Here is a 21,311-nt window from a genome sequence, read left to right as displayed (position 1 = left end):
CTTCTGCATTAATCTGGTAAAACCTTTTAACTAACTTGGAAGCCTTTATCATATCATCTCTTTTCTTCCTTTCCACCAAACTCTGCAATCTACATTCTCTCAACCACTCTGCAATAATCAACACTCCACATTTGCAATATCCCTTTAGTCATTCATCTCTGGATCCAGTCTAGTTTTCACACCACAATGAAAACCAGGCATCTAAATTTGAGCATAGTAGTCTGTGTGTGTGTGTGCAGTCTGACCTTATCCAGAGGCACTATCTCCGTATCCCTACATGTCAGTGTATTTCTAATCATAGTATCAGTATAATGTGTTGTTCTTGCAACTCTTGCAATGTGCTCGCAGAACTTTAATCCACCATCTACTATCATTCCTCTCGAATCTCTTCCATTTCATCAAACGTGGTTCCACCAATACAGTGTGCAGCCTGATATCTCTGCACCACAAAGTGCAGAACCTTGCATTTATTAATATTAAAACTAAATGTCTATTCAAATCTTCCTGTAAAGAATTAATGTCAGAAATGCTCCTGATAATTCTGACAATGCAGGTAGAATTATTTCATATACAGTTATTGTCCAAGGATCTTCAAACATTTGAAGATCCTTGGACAATCCACATGAAATAATCATTAACAATAAGTTAAACAGCAGGGTCCAAGAACAGAATCCATCTAATCAATCTGCTAGTCCTATATTGTGCAGCTTGTACACTAATTTGTCATGTGGTAATCTTTCAAATGACTTTGCAAAGTCCAAGAATATCACTGTATATGAATCTCCCTTCTCCAACACATTCATCACCCTATCATAAAATGTAAGAGCTTGCTAAAACAAGACCTCTCTTTCACAAAAACCATGCTGATTATCATAGACTCCTATGCCCATCAACCAAATCCTGTATTTTATTTTTAATCACTTTCTCCAATACTTGACCACAACCGTAGATATACAGACCAGTCTATAATTAGAAACTTCTGGCCTAGAACTATGCTTGTGGAGTGGTATTATTTTTCTTTATTTCCACTCCTTAGGAACCCTCTCCACTGCAAGACTTTCATTTTTGTTTGATTTGTAATTTATTTGTAGCTCATTTTGTTCTCTGCTAAGTGTTCTTCTTTAAAATTAGTGATATAATGCATCCTTATCTTGACACTTCTCTGAGTGTCTCTTCTTATTCCTCTCTGATATTTTGATTGACATTTCTGTCTTAGTATAGCTTCTATATACAATTTTAATATAGAGCACTATAATATAAATAATAATGTAGGATTATTTTGGTTATATATTTATGATAATATTTTTTTTTGTTTAGGAAGATGCTTCAGGTGTATGCAAAATTTCTTATAAGTCAGGAAACAGAATGATAAAGAAAACTCAGCATCATTGCAAGAGGGATGGGATGGAAATAAGAATTTCTGATTCTAGTCAGGTAGATCCATCGATGTAAAAGTGATTTCTAATTTGAAGCATATATCGAATTATGTCTTTTTTTTTTTTTTTAATGGCAATTTCACCTGTGAAATATTAGCAACCTTTTCTAGGCAGGATTGTCTAGATTAAAGATTTTAAGGATCACCACAAAATGTTGGAATTGCTATCTATAGAACTAATTTGTTTTTTCATTATGCATCTGTCATAATGAAAATGTAATGCTACATTATTTAGTTAAAGAGTCACAGCAGTAACTCTTAAACTAAGTAATGTATGTATCTATACTCCCACACTCTCTTGCCTTTCTGCAATTTCCACTCTTCTCCTGTCTCTCCCATTCTCTCCCCTGCTCTTTAATGTGATTCTCTTACACATACTCTCATTCTTTTTGCACTTACCAACCTCTCTATCCTCCTAAGATCTTCATTCAAACTCCTCAATTCAGTCTTCATTCCTTCCATCTCCTTTCTCAGCAGTTCTGTTTCTCTCTCTCCACACATCCTGCTTTCAATTTACATTCACACACAGTCATGCCATCAGACAGATCATCTCCATCTGCTACTCTGCTTAGGGTTAAATCCATATGTATATCTTTAATATTCTTTCCGCACTACAACATACTTTTTACATACTACTGGTATCCACAAATTGAATTTCACCCATTTCCGAAGCACTATCTCTGCTACCAATAAATTCCAAGATCAAGATACTTATGTCTCCTAGCACCTCCCACTACCTACATTTCATGCACACGCATACACATTCCTATCCCATACCTGTCACATTTTTAAACAATGGGATGCATACATACTGCATGCATAGCCAGCTACGAAATCATCAACTCTGATGTGAATAATGCAATTTTTAAATGGTGGTGGGCCGGGTGAGGTGCTAAAACTGATGGCCACCATGTTGAATACAATCAATACAGTTGGATGCATTACTGAGACAATAAAATCCTAACAAACTCCCACACAGTCATACAAAAAAAATCATCAGTTCGAATACACACACTTAAAAACTAGTATTAGCAACATATATGGAAGTAAATGCCACTTTAGCGAAACCAAACAAAATATACAACAGAATATACAAAACTGGTATAGTGGAGAGTGAACAGAATTTTTGGAATAAGATAAAAATTTGCCATAACACTAAACTAAACTGTATATACAAGAAACTGACTATATATAAGACAATCTTCAAATCATCATTAACTTATGAATCTAAGAAATGAGTTAGAAGTAAAAGACTAGTTAGAGACCACAGGTATAACAGTTCTGAAAAAAATTTATAATAAAAATTTGGACTTTAGGAAGGAACTGAAGAAAGGATATCAGAACATTAGCAAAAGTAAGTGAGAATGAAGTGAATGAATTAGAATCTTTCTTATGGGTAATAAGACAGGATAGTTTTAATATCATTGAAATTCACTACATTGTTACTTGACATCGACAGCTTGACGTTATTAGCATCCAGGAATGCATTAGCAGAGCTAACTCAGGTGGTATGGTCACGTAAACAGAATACGCGAGGAAAGATTAGCAAAACAAGTGTTCTCTGCCCAGTTGGCAGGAAAAAGACCCAGAGGAAGACCAAGATATAGGCGGATTGATACAGTAAAAAAGTGCCTTAGAAAGAAATAAAAGATCTGATAATGTTGGAATCTTGACAGATAACAGACTGATTTGGAGGAAAATTGTAGATAGGAAGTTAGTAATTATGCAAATTTTTCATGTAGTACTATCATATCCTGTACACCCCTTGAGGGTATATATCAGGAATTTGATGATGATGCTGAAATTCACTACATTTTCTAACACCCCACTTGAGAATCGTGAGGAGATCAGTATTTAAGTCATTGGTTATAGAAGATCTTGATGCTTCAATCATTTGTGCACTACAAGGTTTCTTGAATGAAGAAGAAGAGGAATGGAGAGTACTGTTAGCAGCAAAACTATGAATAGGATTTGAAGGTCAGAGAAATCTGATGAGAGGAAACCATCCACCATGACACACAGTATGGCCATAGAGGAAGCTGGCAATCCAATCACAAATGGGAGGAAGACCATATGATAGCAATTTGTTCAAAAGGCTACTCAACACCAGACACATTCAAATTCCTTTGAAATATCAAGAGCAACCACATGGGTTTCTCTAAATCTTTCCATGGTCTGTGTCCAAAGCTGAGTAAGGTTTTCAATGAGTATTCTAATTAGAATTAGAATGGTGGAATTTGTATTAGTGATTGCTAATTAATTGATGGGTCTCCAGCTAGTGAAGAAACTGGTTGTTCATGATCTTCTCCACTGTTGAGAGTACTGAGGTGATAGCAATGGGATGATAGTTTGATAGCTGACTTTTCTCTTCTTTTTTTTAAGTACAGATTTGATAAAGGTTTGTATCTACTGTTGGATCGATGCCACATGAATATGACAGCTTATATAGGTAATACAGGATGTGTATTATTCTGGAGCACACATTTTGACTTAACTGGAGGAATGCCATCTGAACTTATTGATATCAAGATTAATTGTGATTCTTCTGTCTTTCTGGTGAAAGATCAGAGGAGTTATGCAGTAGGCAGCTTGTAGTAGCACAGAAGGTGATTTGCCTTGGTCATATGAACAAGAGCTGGAGGTAAAGATTGTCAGGAGGTGTCTGCCTTATCCTTTGCTGAGGTTACCATGACATCATCAGGATGTGTTATCAATTCCAAAGGCAGTCAAGCCTTAGCAAGAGACCAGAAGGCTTGACTGCCAGTTGTGCAAGAGGCAAGTTTATTGCATTTCATTCTTATGAAGTCTGCTTTGGAATTGATAACTTTTTTTACATCTGTTTCAGGCTTTAGTGTAAGATGAATGAGAAACTGAGGTTTTTGATTTAGGCTATTGAACATACATTTTTTTAAAATTTATGGACTGCATAGACACGTTTTTTAAAAACTAGGCTTGGATAATGGTTAGAAGTATGCATTAGAATGGGAAACAAACAACACCTAATTTGAATAATGATTATTTTGGTTGTTAGTTCAGTGCAGATGTTTGGATCAGGAGAGTAAAAACAGTAATCTAACCATGAAAAAGCACAAAATTTGGTCCTCTCACAAAAATTTTTCTCCTCCCAGCCAAAAAGGAGACTTGGATAGGATTATGGTCAGGTTTGCCAAGTGAAAGCAGACATCCATAGTATATATGGAGAAAGAGCTAGTTAAGAAAATGTCCAGAGTATTCTGGTTGGTGGGGTAACTGATTAATTTTAGCATTGTATTTGTAATGATCATGACTGATGGCAAATGATTTGGCTTCCCTTACAGCTTGATCTGTGAAGTTAGAGAAGGAGGAGCCAGTTTGTGTTATGAACATAAAGTCTTCTAGAAAGATAATCTCTCTCAGTTTTTGGATTTAGATTATATGAAAGCAATTTTTAGTAATAAGCTGTCAGAAAGGACAGTGTGCTTGTAAAAATTAGAGTAGCACTAAAGGTACCAGAAAGCTATAAAGTGAGATAAGGAAATCCTGAATTAGAGCAGATTGAGAAGTGGGGAATCCAGGTTGGATAGACTTTTGCAAGGGATGTTTGATTTGACTAAAGCACATTTCTCCCTTTTGGCAGAATGCAAAAAGGGAGAAAAATACAACTATCCCACATTTATGCAAGATGAATGTGGGATAGTTGAGGTAGGCTGTAGTTATGGAAGATGGCAGCTGGAGTTCAGTTAGGAATGGCAGATCAGGTTTTCATGTCTGTTAGTGGTGGCATATTTCATTAATGATACCTTAGATGTTAGTGAAATGGATGTGGAAGTGTTTTTATTGGAAGAAATTTTTTTTGGTATATTGTTATTATAACAACATACTTATACTTATTATATTTAACTGAAAAATGTTCATCTGTTTGACACTTTTCACTTAATTCTTGTAGAAAGGCTTACACGCTGGTTAAACATGATAATTAATACTTAAGGAATTGACAATGTACACCAAAAATATAAATTAAATCAACTTTAATATATACTTTTCAATATTTCGACAATGTCACATTGCCGTCTTCATGGGAACTTAAGATAAAGACATGTGCACACAAGTACTACACAACAGCAAATGAGAAATGAAGTGAGGAAGCTAACGTTTTCCTGAAGTCCTGATGAGGCTATATTAGGTGTTCTTGGCCGTTGGGCTGAAGTTCTGCTGATATATGTTTCTCAAATTTGGGGCAGTCTCATGCATCCAAATTTGTTGAGGTTTGGCATGTTCCTAAGGGCTGAGGCTGATTCCATGAATAGTCTTTCATATTTGAACTTGCTGCAGTGTATTACTGTGGCTTTCTTCCACCTTATTCTGTGGCGAGTATCCAGAGCATGGTCTGCAAGCCCAGAGTGGCTGTACTGGTGAAATCAGATGTAGTCCTTGTGTTCTGAGATTCTGATATTTGCTGTCCTGCTTGTTTGGCCAAAGTAGGACAATTTACAGCTGCAAGAGACTGGTATATACCAGGTAGGTCTAGTGGAAGTGGTTGGTCTTTAGTGGAGTGGATAAAGGATGTCAATTTTCTATATGGTCTGTAACAAGAGGTCAAGTCATGTTTTTTTAGGATTTTGTTGATTTTTTCCGAGGTGCCTCGGATGTAGGGAATGGTGATGGATTTAGAGGAATCTTTTTTGTGAGGGGGGTTGTGGATAACTGGTTTTAGTATTTTTAGCTGAGAAAGTGTTGAGAATGTGATTTAGTTCATTGGTTAGGACATTGTCATTTGAACAGATTAGTTAGCCCTGTTGTATAGTGTCGTAACAACTCCATATTGTTGTGAGTGGGGATGGTGGGATTGTTGGTGAATGTATCTGCCTGCATGGGTGGGTTTTCTATAAACTGAGAAAACGAAGGTTCCATCAGGTTGGCGTGTGTCTAGTAAAGGGAGGCTGTTGTTTTCCTCTTTTTCCAGGGTGAACTTGATTCTGGGGTTTTGGTTATTTAAGTGTGTTAAGGAGAGGAGTGTAATCAGAGCCATGTGGCCAAATAGCGAACACATCTTCAACATAGCAAAGCCATATGGTTGGTTTTTGTGGGGCAGAGTTTAAGGCTTTCTCTTCAAAGGTTATCCTACTTTGGCCAAACAGGCAGGACAGCAAATATCAGAATCTCAGAACACAAGGACTACATCTGATTTCACCAGTACAGCCACTCTGGGCTTGCAGACCATGCTCTGGATACTTGCCACAGAATAAGGTGGAAGAAAGCCACAGCAATACACTGCAGCAAGTTCAAATATGAAAGACTATTCATGGAATCAGCCTCAGCCCTTAGAAACATGCCAAACCTCAACAAATTTGGATGCATGAGACTGACCCAAATTTGGGAAACATACATCAGAAGAACTTCAGCCAAAAGGCCAAGAACACCTAATATAGCCTGCCAGGAAGCACCATCAGGATTTTAGAAAAACAGTAGCTTCCTCGCTTCGTTTCTCATTTGCTCTTGTGTAGTACTTGCGTGCACGTGTCTTTATCTTAAGTTCCCATGAAGATGGCAACGTGACATTGCTGAAATATTGGAAAGTATATATTAAAGTTGATTTAATTTATATTTCTGGTGTATGCTGTCAATTCCTTAAATATTAATTATCATGTTTAATCAGCGTATAAGCCTTTCTACAAGAATTACTATCATCCACGGAGATTCCATTGCATGCAAGGCCTGCCATTACGGCATACTGAAGCTGAAGTTATCTAGACAACTGAATCATCTGACCTTAGTAAAACGCTGCCGGGATAATCAGATAATCTAAGAAAATTTAAGCACCATTTCTGTTTACAGAAAGCTCTCGCATCTATAACTGGGTGAGCCAAGCTTTGTTACAGGAGCAAATTAACGCTACATGTGGTTCCCTAGCCGATGTACACAGAGCTATTTTAGCGCTAGAGAAAGACCTTTCAAATATGCTAAATCATGAACTTTGGTCAATTCTACATGATGTCTCGTGCACTGCAGCAAATAAAGAATTATTATTAACTTGTTAACTGCAAACTTGGTAGATGGTAGCTGCAAATTCGAAAGAATACGGAGTCGACATATCAACAAGTTTGATAAATTAAAAAAGAACTCAATGTCTAAACCAAAACTACAAACCAACATGGTAGTTAACCTTTCTTCAATTATCTTGAAGCCTGAAGCACTCAACGCTCTGTCACATGGTCACAACTTCGGCATTGCTCCTAGGAAATTATCAGCCGAGGAATTAATGATCCAGATTGAACGCGGGATTTGCCATCTTCCAAACCACATTGCCAACGATATTTGATTGGATGTTGCTTGTGTCCTCACAAAAGCAAAACCACCAAAAACCAACATATCCATTAGTGAATACAAGTCTCTACAGGAAATGAAGAAAAACAAAGAAATGGTTATCACCAAAGCGGATAAGGGGAATGCCACTGTGGTACTCAATCATACTGACTACACAGGTAAGCTTAAGGCTTTACTATTAGATCGAGCTACGTACTACCTCTCCATTGAATACAATCCCACCAACTCACAAATTAGAAAACTCCATAGGCCCCTTAAAAAGGTCACTTCTTGGCCTGTGGAGATTATTAACAGACTAAAACCATATAACTCTAGACCCCCCCCCCCCCATATATATAGCTTCCAAAAATACTTAAAGAAAATGTGCCATTACATCCCATAGTGGATGGCATTGATTCCCCCACTTACAAACTAGCTAAATATTTAACCAAAGTGCTCTCACACTATACTGGCAACACACCATCACACATAAAAAAAATCAGCCAACTTCAAAGCCAGTATAGAAAACCTTACACTCCAACATAATGACATAATGGTCAGTTTTGACGTCTCCTCCTTATTCACAAATGTCCCTCTCAAAGAAACCTTAGAGCTAATCCAAGCTAAATTTCCTCCCGATATCTCAGCCCTATTTCAGTTCACAATGAACTCAAGTTATTTCGTTTGGCAGGAAAAATTCTACAAACAGATAGAGGGGACAGCCATGGGTTCACCACTTTCCCCACCCTTGGCCAACTTCTTTATGGAGACTTTTGAAGAGAAAGCCTTAAACTCTGCCCCACAAAAACCTACCATATGGCTTTGCTACGTTGATGATGTGTTTGCTATTTGATCACATGGCTCGGATACACTCTTCTCCTTTTTAACACACTTAAACAACCAACACCCTAGAATCAAGTTCACCCTGGAAAAAGAGGAAAACAATAGCTTCCCCTTCCTAAACACACTAGTCACCTGCCAACCTGATGGTACCTTGGTTTTCTCAGTTTATAGAAAACCCACCCATACAGGCAGATACATTCACCAATTCCCCCCCCCCCTCACAACAACAACATGGAGTTATTAAGACACTATTCAACAGGGCTAAACTAATCTGTTCAAATGACCAAGCCCTAACCACTGAATTAAATCACATCCTTAACACTTTCTCAGCCAATGGCTATTCCCCCCCCCCCAAAAAAAAAATCCCAAAAATACTAAAACCAGTTATCCACAATCCACAAAAAAGATTACTCTAAATCCATCACCATTCCCTACATCTCGGAAAAAATCAACAGAATCATAAAAAAAACATGACTACAAACCATGTAGAAAATTGGCATCCCTTATCTGCTCCACTAAAGACCAACCACTTTCCCTAGATCTACCTGGTGTATACCAGGTCTCTTGCAGCTGTAAATTGTCCTACTTTGGCCAAACAGGCAGGACAGCAAATATCAGAATCCCAGAACACAAGGACTACATCTGATTTCACCAGTACAGTCACTCTGGGCTTGCAGACTATGCTCTGGATACTTGCCACAGAATAAGGTGGAAGAAAACCACAGTAATACACTGCAGCAAGTTCAAATATGAAAGACTATTCATGGAATCAGCCTCAGCTATTAGGAACATGCCAAACCTCAACAAATTTGGATGCATGAGACTGCCCCAAATTTGGGAAACATATATCAGCAGAACTTCAGCCCAACGGCCAAGAACACCTAATATAGCCTGCCAGGGGTGCACCATCAGGACTTTAGGAAAACGGTAGCTTCCTCGCTTCGTTTCTCATTTGCTGTTGTGTAGTACTTGCGTGCATGTGTCTTTATCTTAAGTTCCCATGAAGATGGCAACGTGACATTGCTGAAATATTGGAAAGTATATATTAAAGTTGATTTAATTTATATTTCTAGTGTATGCTGTCAATTCCTTAATTATTAATTATCACTTTTGAATTAGTGTTTTAATACTGTCTAATTATAAAAAATATATTAGCAACTTTTTTGATTTAAATCATACTATTTTTTTTTTCCAGATTAGATCTCCTAATGTGACTATTTTCAGTGAAACCATATATAATTTACTGCCAACTTCAAGTATTTTTCAGAAAGCTTTAGGAAGGGAGGAAGTGAGACTAAAACTTAACTTTTGGCAAGAAGCAGCTGTGTTTGTTAAATCTCAGTAAGTTGTTGTGATTCACTTAGTCACCTGGTTTGCTTCATATTGGTATTAAATATCTAATCAGTATTCTGTAATTAGTAAATGAAGTTATGAAGATTTTAGAATTGAAAGAACTAATTTTATTTCAGTTACAAGCTTACTCTGATTGAACAAGTGGAAAGTCAGTCATCGGTTCAAGCTAGTAATGTGGAGCTAGCAGTGGAAACATTAGCACAAGGTATTATTTTAATGTGTTTACCTTGAAATGGGTAACACATTTATAGCGAAACATAACTTGAAAATCTGAAACTGATTTTTCTGATATTCGTTATTTGTAGTTTTACTAATTATTTGAACATTCAATTGCTATTTGACATCAGGAAAATAAAAAAGCAGTATTTTTATGTCTGTTGTTTTTAGTTTTATCATTTTTTTTTACAAGTTTCTATGCAACATTAGTAAAGTTAGGAAAGCAATCATTGCAATGTCCGTTAGTTGCAGTTTTACAATTATCCAGACATCAAATCCCTCTCATCATCCTAACATCCAGTTATTCCAAACAAGTGATTTGCATGGATTCGAAGGAGAGCTCAGATGTCATTGTACCTTACTGTTATCATTGACATATATCCTTAAATTTATTTTGATTATTATAGGTTAAATGTTAATAGTACTATGCTGTAGAAGAGACCTCCACATAGCCTTTAAAGGAATGCAGAGAACCAACCAGGGCTTCTGACCTAATGTCCAATCCTCACCTTCTCGTGGTGCACTCTGTTGGGTATCTACTTGGATACTGAATGAACGAGAATGAGCTGGCAATTTGGGATTTAGCCGACCAAATTGTATTCTTATTAGTTAAACCAAAATAAAAAATGATGTTTCAACAGGACAAATTTCATACCGGCTGGGGCGTTGCTCGGTTAAACAAGGCCCCTGTTGTTTTCGCCAGGGAACCAGGGCGCACAGTGAAAAGTCAGCTACTGGAACAAATCTGAAAACAAACCCCAACTCAACGTCACCAGAGTTAACGATCGGTACTATCAACATAAGAAGCCTGAATGGCAAAGAAATGGAGCTAGCTGAGGAATTAGATAAGTACCCAGATCGACATAATAGGAGTGACTGAAACAAAAAAGATCAAAACTGGTGAGATCTTTCTGAGCAATAAATACAAAATGTTATATCCAGGCAATGACAATCAAGGAAAAGAAGGAGTAGCCATAGTATTCAACACAAAATACGAGGCTAATCTTCTTGAATGGCAGTTAGTCTCAAGTAGAGTAATGTGGGCAAATATGAGAATGGGGAACTGGACAATGAGACGTATTTCTGCCTATGGTCCCACAGAAGGTTCTACTAAGGTAGAAGTGGAGAAATTTTTTGAGGCTTTAGAAAAAGCAACTGACACAATGAAAAAGGAAAAGTTGGTCCTTGTTGGGGATCTAAATAGAAGAGTAGGAAATGATTGTGAGATATACAAAAATATTTTGGGAAAATTTGGAGAAAAGAACAAAGCTAATAATAATGGCAAATATCTGTTGGATTTCTGCTCAGGACATGGACTGGTTATTACTAAGACCATGTTCCAACATAAAAATGTGCACAATTCACATGGAGAGAAGAGGCTAGGAATAAGAAAAGTCTCATTGACTATGTTATTGTTGATAGTGATGTTTTCTCCCTGTGCAGAACACCAGAGCGTACAGAGGATTTGAAATTGGAAGTGATCACTATTTATTCTTGAGCAGGATAAAATTGAATTTCATATTCAGAGGAAGAACATGTAAGAAAGTTCTAAAGAGAATAAAAATTGAGCAGCTCTCAGATGTGAACTGTAGACTAAAATACAGAAAGATTATTGAAGAAAAAATGAACGAGTTTGAGAACAGGAATCAAACCTTGGAGATTCAGTGGCAAACTCTGAAGAAAACATTGATTAATTCTGCCAGAGAGGCATGTGGTGAGGTTGTCTGCAAGGATAAAAAAATCAGAACTCCCTAGTGGACACAGGAAGTTAAAGAGGCAGTGAAGGAAAAGAAGAAAGCATATCAAAAGTTCCTGGCAAATAAGTCAGCTTGTGCACTTAGAGAATATATAGACAAATGCAAGAATGCTAAACACCGTGTAAAACTAGCTAAACAAAAGTCATGGGAGTACTTTGGCAAGAATATAGAAAATAAATATCAAGAAGGTGGCAAAATATTCAGGAGATTGTTGAAGAAGCTTAGGAATGGAGGAAAGAGGTGTTGTAAAAGGAGTTAGAGATGATAAAGGTGACATGAAAACGGGAGAAAAAGATATCCTTGAAGTATGGAGTAATTACTTTGAAAAACTGCTAAATGAAACAAGCAGTGATGACAGCACAGTGGTAAAAAAACACTGACCAGGCATACAGTCAGGAATACATATCCATACTTTCAAGTAGAAAAAGCCATCAAAGGCTTGAAATGTGGAAAGGCAGCAGGAGTAGATGTATTCGACCAGAAATGCTGAAGTATGGTGGTATAAGAGTCTTACAGTGGCTGCACTGCATAGTTCAGAAAGCCTGGACAGAAGGCGCGAATTCCCGATGATTGGAATAGAGCTCTCATAGTACCCATATATAAAAAGGGAAATAAAACTGCATGTGAGAATTACAGAGGTATTTCCCTAATGAGTGTTCTTGGCAAGATCTATGCAAGAGTACTTGAGAAACTGTTGAGAAGAATTGTTGAAGAAAAGCTTGATGAAGAACAAGCTGGATTCACGCCAAATAGAGGCTGTCAGGATCAGATCTTCACTTTACGACAAATAGTCGAGAAAGCATGGGAATATAACAAAGATCTGTATTTAAGTTTTGTCGATTTGGAAAAGGCATATGACAAGGTGCCAAGAGAGAAGCTATTCAATACGCTGCAGTTATATGGTGTCAATGGGGCATTATGTCAAGCAATACGTAGTCTTTATTTGAGTTGTAAGTCAGCAGTTAGAGTTGAAGGACGTACAGGAAGATGGTTTAATGTTGAATCTAATGTATGAGAAGGATGTACATTATCCCCTCTGTTATTCATTAAACAGTCCAGCACAATTTTTGCTGACTTTTATATGAGACTTGTTTTTTACTAATTTGGGTGTGCTGATTTCAAACATCAAACCCATTTTTCTCTATCACGTCAGGTTTTTCCTCTATGGCATTTTCTTTCTGCTAATTTGTAAGTTTTTGATAGTTTTAAGGAGGCATACTATTTAGAGGATCAAAAAAATCGGTTTTTTAATATTATTTTCTGAAAGTATGTACTTTTAAAAATCTGTTCCTAACTTTTTATCAAGAGATGCGAAAAATTCCCGAAGATATAGCGTATTATTCAAAGCAGTGCGCAGATCAGAATCGGAGCGCTCACTGCTCTCTCACTTGTTAGTAAATGAATGAATACGTAAGATCTTGCAACGGCACATACTGTGGCTTTGAATGCGAGAGAGGCCGATAATTAGATACATAACTACTTAACAATATTCATTAAAAATTACAAGAAAATTTATAAAAAAATAACAATTTTACTTACACATGAGTTTCAGGGAATAAATTTTTGTTTGTAGTCATTTCTGCTGTGTGTTCTGTTTTGGCAATCCCTTTGAATACGGTCGGCTTGTATAAGGTCGGTTATTGGCCTCTCTCGCATTCAAAGCACCAGTATGTGCCATTGCAGGTTCTTACGCATTTCTTCGTTTACTAACAAGCGAGAGCGGTGAGCGCTCCGATTCTGATCTGCGCACCGCTTTGAATAATAGGTTATATCCTTGGGAATTTTTCGAATGTCTTGATAAAAAGTTAGGAACAGATTTTTAAAACTGCATACTTTTAGAAAATAGTATTAAAAAATCGATTTTTTTGATCCTCTAAATAGTACTGCCTCCTTAAAACTATCAAAAACTTACAAATTAGCAAAAAGAAAATGCCATAGAGGAAAAACCTGATGTGATAGAGAAAAATGGGTCTGATATTTGAAATCAGCGCACCCAAATTAGTAAAAAACAAGTGTCAGATCATAATCAGCAGAAAAAAAATTTTTTTTTGTTGGCCAGTGTTATCTATATGGATCATAATTATGAAGGAAAGTGGTATTAAACATGATATCAAAATTGGAGATGTTAATGTTAGCTCTTTGCTTTATGCAGATGATGTTATACTTCTAAATAAATCTGCTACAAGTCTGCAAGATTCTCTGACTAAGTTGAATAGCTGTTGTAATAGATATGGTATGAAGGTCAGCAATAAAAAGACAAAGGCAATGAAAATAGGCAGAATCATTGAAAATGTCAACTGTGTTGTGAATGGAGAACTTGTGAAACAAGTAAAACATTTCAGCTACTTAGGCATGATTTTTACTGAAGATGGTAAATTAAATATAGAAATAGACAACAGAATCAGCAAAGCTGGTATGGTAGGAAGTCAATTGAATAAATTCATATGGAATAAGAGAGAAATTAGTCAGAACACTATAATTAGCTGTATACAAGACAGTTTCAAACCAGTTTTAACTTATGGATCTGAGAGCTGGGTCAGAAGTAAAACACTTGACCAAAGACTAGAGACTGCAGATATGAGAGTCCTGAGAAAGATTATAGGTGTGAACAGATGGCATCAATGTCAATATCATATTAAAAACGAGGATATTAGGAAAGAACTTGACATTGTCAGCATCCAGGAATGCATTAGCAGAGCTAATCTCAGGTGGTATGGTCACTTAAACAGAATGCACGAGTAAAGATTAGCAAAACAAGTGTTCTCTGCCAGGTTTGCAGCAAAACGACCCAGAGGAAGACCAAGATATAGGTAGATTGATACGGTACAATGTGCCTTAGACAATAGAAATATTAGATCTGATAATGATAATGTTGGAGTCTTGACAAGTAACAGACTGATTTGGAGGAAAATTGTAGATATGAAGTTAGTAATGATGTAATTTTTTCATGTAGTACTATCATATCCTGTACACCCCTTGAGGGTACATGGCAGGAATATGATGATGCTGTATAATTAGCAAGGCAATGATTATGCTGTTATTAGTTTCTCTGGTTAGTCTTCTTCTTATCTTTTACTATACGTTTTCTAAAATGGGATATATTATCTTATCTTTCAAGATCTAATCTATGTGAATATATATTTGATTTTAAATAATTATACTATAAAATTTATGCACTGTAAATATTTTATTTCATTTTAATAATTAAAAATTTTAATTAGAGTAAAAGCGAGTGTTTTTTAACCTTTTTAAGCTGAAAGTATTGTTTAAAATGACACATGACACTCATTTTATGAAATACTCCTAAAATAATACATTGCAATTTCTGGTATGCTTTTTTTTTTAATATAATATTTTAAGAAATCATTGCAAGATATTTTAAAATATCCTTCTTCTTCTTCCTCCTAACATGGAATTTAGGCCATGTGGCCTGTTCCGGTCTCATGCCATCTCTTTCTTGGTCTTCCGATTCTTCTTTTTCCACTTATTTTGTATCTGTATAATATTTTTGGTAGTCTGCTGTTGTCCATTCGATTTAAATGTTCTAGCCATTATACTGTCTCATGTAGTGATTAATTGGTTTTATTTTCAGGGATTGTAAGATTTCTTCATTTGTTTTGTGGTCCCACTTGGTATATCCAGCTGTTTTTCTGAGGAACTTCATTTCTGCTGTTTGAATTTGTTTTTCATCTTTCCTTTTCATGGTCCATGTTTTGCTTCCATATAGTAGAGTTGGTTTTGACAAGACATTATATAGTCTAATTCTAGTGTGTTTTTGTACCAGGGATGGCTTAAATATATTATTTATTATGCCATTTACTTTCACAAAGTTTGATATTTTAGTGTCTATGTCTTTTTCTTCTTCGTATGATTGATCACATCCCAAGTATCTGAAAGTGTTTACTTGTTCTAGTATTTTATTATCTATCACTATTTTACTTCTTATTAGGTTTTCTCCTTTGAATGCCATTATTTTTGTTTTTTCTTTGGATAATGTCATATTATATTGCTTTGAGATATCGTTTAATGATTTTAATGATCTTTGTAAGTCATCTTCTGATGTAGCTAATACTATTTGATCATCTGCAAATAGTAGTGTATCTATCTTCATTTGCAGGGTCATTTGTATACCAAATGGGTTATGCTGTTTCCAGATTGTTATTATTTCATTTATATATATATTGAAAAGCAGATGTGAGAGGGTACATCCTTGTCGTTCCCCTCTTGATATATCTTTCCATTCTGAGGTGTGTTCTAATTTAACTGCTATTTTATTTCCTGTATATATTTCTTGAATAGATTGTAAAAGTTGGTTTGGTATGTTTAAATCGGTTAATATTTTAAACAATTTTTGTCTACTAATTTTGTCAAAGGCTTTTTCATAATCAATAAATGCTACGTGTGTTTCTTTTTGAAATTCTCTTCTCTTTTCTATTAATAATTTTAAAGTAAAAATTGGATCTATGCAGGATCGGCCTTTTCGGAAACCGTTTTGTTCTTCTAGTAATTTTAAAATATCCAACACTCTCAAACCCCTAGTCCTCTCTATAACATGTTGTTTCATGTAATTATCCCTTAGCAGCTATATAAATTCCACTTCCATCTTGCCATAATAATAATTGTACACCTATCATAATAATAATTGTACACCACTTCCATCTTGCTACTTCCATGTCCCCCATAATAATTGTACACCTATACTCATTGTACTAATCTCCCAATACATAACATCTACATCTTCCTGTGGACTCCCTGGTCTATAGCAACACCCAACAACATTTTGTCCTATTCACCTCTATCTCACACCAGACTGCCTCAAACGAATCATCTCCCTCAGACTTAATAACCCTGTGTCCTGATCATTTTTAGCTCTATTTAAAAAATTGCTGTGCAGCATTGCTATGGAATATCCAAATAATTATTTTTTGTCTTTTAGTTAACATCTTTCACAATTAATTGGAACAAAAATTTTAGTTATACTTGTGGTATGGGCTCCAGAAATGGGTTGCAAGAAATCAAGGTTTTTGAAAAAAACAAAAGTTAATTTTTTATTACTTTCTACTTATATTTGCTTCTTTAGTGTTCAAAATTAACAAATTCAGTCAAAATATTGCTTAGATGTTACATAAAATCATGAAAATTATAAATAAAATTTATGTGTGTTATTATTATGATGAAAATATCATTTTACATAGGGGTGTACATCACTATAATTATCCACTATTGGCCACAAAAGTCGAGTGATAAATTATTGAATTAGGCCATTCAGTTTTTAAAATGCCATGATCTCGCATGCGATCATAAACATGACTTGCTGGACAGCCTCGAATTTGGTCACCCCTCATTTGAAGTCCTGCATCACTGTTTCTTTACTCGGAGCTCGCATTTGTGGGGAGATCTGCTTCTTCTTGTTCTGGATCACAGTCTGCCCAATCATCTAATTCAGATCCTTCATTATTGAGTATTTCCTTGAGCATTTGTTCTAATTCGTGTTCACTCAAGAACCATTTTACACCCCCTGCTTTGGGCACCACTGGGTCCTGGTCTGTCCATGGTGACAGAGAAATTCAAACTGAGCTCTCAGATTACAAGAAGAGTCGTGAATCCATTATATTGTTTGGAGCAGCCAGAATTATGACGGCATGATGTAATATAAACATGAACACATGCGATCGTACATGACGCAGCCGATAGGCAGGCGTTATGATATAAATATAAATTCCCTTTTTTATTGATAAAAGTCAACCATCCTCATGGATAATGAAGCTAAAGATTCGAATTTAACTTCAGTACAGTCTGATAATGAATTTTAAACATATATTATTGTTGTCGGAATTTTTAATTTAGCGATGTAAATATACATCGATGGAATTCTGGGTTCACGCACGATTGATGTATATTTACTTCGATAGGACTCGATGTGTTCAGAAGGCTATAGGAATTGATGATATATCACCACATGTTTTGAGGGAATGTGCCAGGGAGTTGACATCTGCCTTGACATACTTGTTTAATGAGTCTTATATTGGGTCTAGCTCAAAAGGAGTGGAAGGAAGGTGAGAATGTACCACTTCATAAGGGAGGTTACAGAACTCAAGCTTCAGATTATAAGCTGATCTGTGTGTCAGGTTGTGATTAAAGTGTTGAAGATGTTTAATGAGAACCAGAATTGGATCGACAAGAGTAGTATTCTCTTTGATGCACAGCATGGATTTGCTAAATGGAGGACATGTTTTAGTAATTTACTTATTACAATAATGTGAACTGCATTGGATGAGGGAGGTGGATATGCAATAGTATACTTAGATTTTTCAAAAGCTTTTGATAGATTACCATCTGATAAGTTGATAGTCAAACTAGAGTGGATGTGGTTGGATATTAGACTAGTGTGTTTGGATGGAGATTGGCTATTATTATTATTATTGTTCCGGAAAACTCCAAGGAGTCGACAGACTCATCGAGGGAGGCCCTAACATCATGTCAAGAACAACTATTCAACATTCACACAGTATCTATCATACCTTGCCTTGATAGGTCATAGCACCCACAACAGACTCTGGAAGCTTATTCCACTCATTTACCACTCTCCAAGTAAAGAACCTAGCTCTAACACCCTTGTCAACCACGCTCTTGCCCAGCTTCCATGCATGGCCCCTAGTCCTCCCACCACCAGTCATATTTTCAAAAATATCTTCTGGATCAATCTTATAAAAACCCTTCAGTAATTTGAATGTCTCAATCATATCACAACTCCTTCGCCTATCGTCCAATTTCTGCAACCCACAAATCTTCAACCTATTCTCATAAGGTGCATTCCACAGACCTGCTATCATCTTGGTCACTCATCTCTGGACCCTCTCCACTTCCTCCCCATCACGAAGAAACCCTGGTGCCCATAGCTGGGCACAGAAGTCCAGATGGGGTCTTATCAAGGCTCGATACAGAGGAACAACAACTTGTTCGTCTCTGCATGTTAAAGTATTTTTCTGAAGCCAAGTGATTTGGTGAGCTGTTTCAGTTACTTTTGCAATGTGCCCCCTAAACTTCAACTCCCTATCCACCAACACTCCCAAATCCCTGGCCTCATCAATCTCCTGGAGTATGGTTCCACCAATGCAATATACTGCTGCTATTCTTTTCACCCCAAAGTGCATAACCTTACACTTTGCCACATTAAATTGACATCCATTTTTCCTAGCCCAGTCCTGCAAACTATCCAAATCATCCTGTAAAATTTTGACATCCTGTGCACTCACAATTGCTCTACCCAACTTTGCATCATCAGCAAACAAGTGAACACTTCCTCTCAGATCCTTTCCAATATCATTGATGAACAAATTGAAAAGCAGTGGTCCAAGAACAGAGCCCTGTGGCACTCCACTAGTCACAAGACGTCTTTTAGACTCCACTCCTGAATAAACCACTCTTTGATATCTCTCCTTCAACCACCCTCTTATTCATCTCACCAACCCTATATCTATACCCATCTGCTCCAGTTTACTGATTAGGGTTCCATGCGGTATCCTATCAAAGGCCTTGGCAAGGTCCAGTAGTATCACTGTAAACCCATTACCCCTATCCAGTTCAGCCGTCACTGTGTTATAAAACGTGAGCAAGTTACTGAGGCATGATCTACCCTTCACAAAACCATGTTGTCCCCCATACAATATCCCATTTTCATCTATCCAATCCTGTATTCTTTTCTTGACTAATTTCTCTAAGACCTTGACAATGATTCCTGATATGCTAATCGGTCGGTAATTTACAACAGCAGTCTTGGAACCACCTTTATGCAGTGGAACTATTTTCCCCTCTTTCCACCCGCTCGGGACTAACCCAGACCCGAGACTCAAATTAAACAAAATGGTTCAGGGTACTGACAATTCTTTAGCTGCTTCTCGTACAACACGAGCTGGTATACCATCCAATCCCACAGATGTATTGACATTGAGGTTATGCAATAGACTACTCATCTCCACTTCATTAACCACAATTCCCGTATAATCTACTGGTTTATTCGTTTCTGCAATGTCACCACCTGGATGATATACTTTTGCAAAGTGCTCACTCAGTAACTCAACTATCTCAACTGATTTAGTTACCTCCCTACCATCGGCATTCTTTAAAATCAATCTGCCATGTACATTTTTCCTTTTACTTGCTACATATCTAAAAAACTGTTTAGGATTCTCTTTAGCCTGCATGGCCAATGTTCTTTCGTAATCCTTTTTTGCTTTTCTTACCACACTCGTCACCCTTCTGGCCTGCGCTTTATACCGTTCATGTGCCTGCCGGTCACCCTTCTCCTTAAATTCCCTCCATAGTTGTTTCTTTTTTTGCAACTCAAGCTTAATGGTGTTATTCATCCATTTAACCCCTACTTGATTTATTATTCGGACTCGAGGTATACAGTCAGCCATTGCTTCATGCAAGCACTTCTTAACTACCTCCCATGCACTATCAACTTCTAGTCCTTGCAGTTGTACATGCCATGGCACTGAACCAATCAAACTCCTAAGCTTGTCATACTTTCCAGCCGATAATTCCACATGTACCCTGTCTTAATTGAAAATTCTACACCTTTAGCCACCTCCCAAGTTAAGACCCTATGATCACTCTCACCGATTGGTGGCAATGTGGTCATATTTGTTACAGCCAAATCCTCAGATGTAATTACTAGGTCAAGCACTCTCTGACCCCTAGTATTTTCCATTACATGCTGTCGCAGATAGTTATCCCTTAATAACCGCATAAAATCCAGTTCTTTCCTCCCGCGTGTCCTCTCCTCACTTTAATCAATGCGACCATAGTTGAAATCTCCCATAATAATCACCCTCCTTCCACCCATTTCTTCTGTTTGCTTGTGCATACTGTCACCACCATCTTTTCCATCACCTGGTCTATAGCAGCACCCAATTGTATATTTAGTTCTGCTACCCACAATCTCACACCAAATGGCCTCAAATGTGCTCTTTTCTCTATCCTGCAATTCAACTTCTATTCTCCTTGGCTGGAGCTCATCAGCTATCATCAACAATACTCCTCCCCCCATTTTATTCTCTCTGTCATTCCTGAACACACTATACCCATCACATTCAATCCCACTAGTTATATCATCTACAGTCAGCCATGTTTCACTAATACCTATAACCTGTGGTCTGGAAGTGCCAACCATGGCCAAAAAATTTGATAGATATCAACACGTTGCATAGGGGGAGCAATATTTGTGAAGAGGAAAGTCAATGGTTGTATGCCTCAAGATTCTGTTTTAGGGCCATTACTGTTTAAGTTGTATGTTAATGATATTGAGGAAGATTTGAATGGGATATTCAGTTGTTTTCAGATGATGCAAAGTAGGAAGAACTACGAAGAGTAGCGTAGATGTTGTAGCTTTATAAGAGGACTTGAATAGACTGAATGAATAA

The 21,311-nt window shown here is 36.8% G+C and overlaps 1 protein-coding gene across 3 annotated transcripts in view; it reads left to right on the top strand.

Moving 5' to 3' along the window:
- LOC150110500 (microsomal triglyceride transfer protein large subunit-like) overlaps nucleotides 1–21,311 on the top strand; it is a 208,889-nt gene that overhangs the window by 71,143 nt on the left and 116,435 nt on the right. For all 3 annotated transcript variants that reach the window (XM_090394204.1, XM_090394194.1, XM_090394213.1), the window contains 3 exons: nucleotides 1,318–1,434; nucleotides 9,756–9,901; nucleotides 10,030–10,118. In XM_090394204.1, the coding sequence (XP_090250330.1) occupies nucleotides 1,318–1,434; nucleotides 9,756–9,901; nucleotides 10,030–10,118 (352 nt within the window). The remainder of the gene's footprint in view (nucleotides 1–1,317; nucleotides 1,435–9,755; nucleotides 9,902–10,029; nucleotides 10,119–21,311) is intronic.

Source organism: Typopeltis vanoorti, chromosome 1, assembly GCF_054136105.1.
Source record: "Typopeltis vanoorti isolate ZY-2024b chromosome 1, IOZ_Tvanoo_1.0, whole genome shotgun sequence".
NCBI lineage: Eukaryota > Metazoa > Arthropoda > Arachnida > Uropygi > Thelyphonidae > Typopeltis > Typopeltis vanoorti.
Note: the sequence above shows the minus strand (reverse complement) of the source record. Positions and strands in the feature narration are given on the sequence as shown.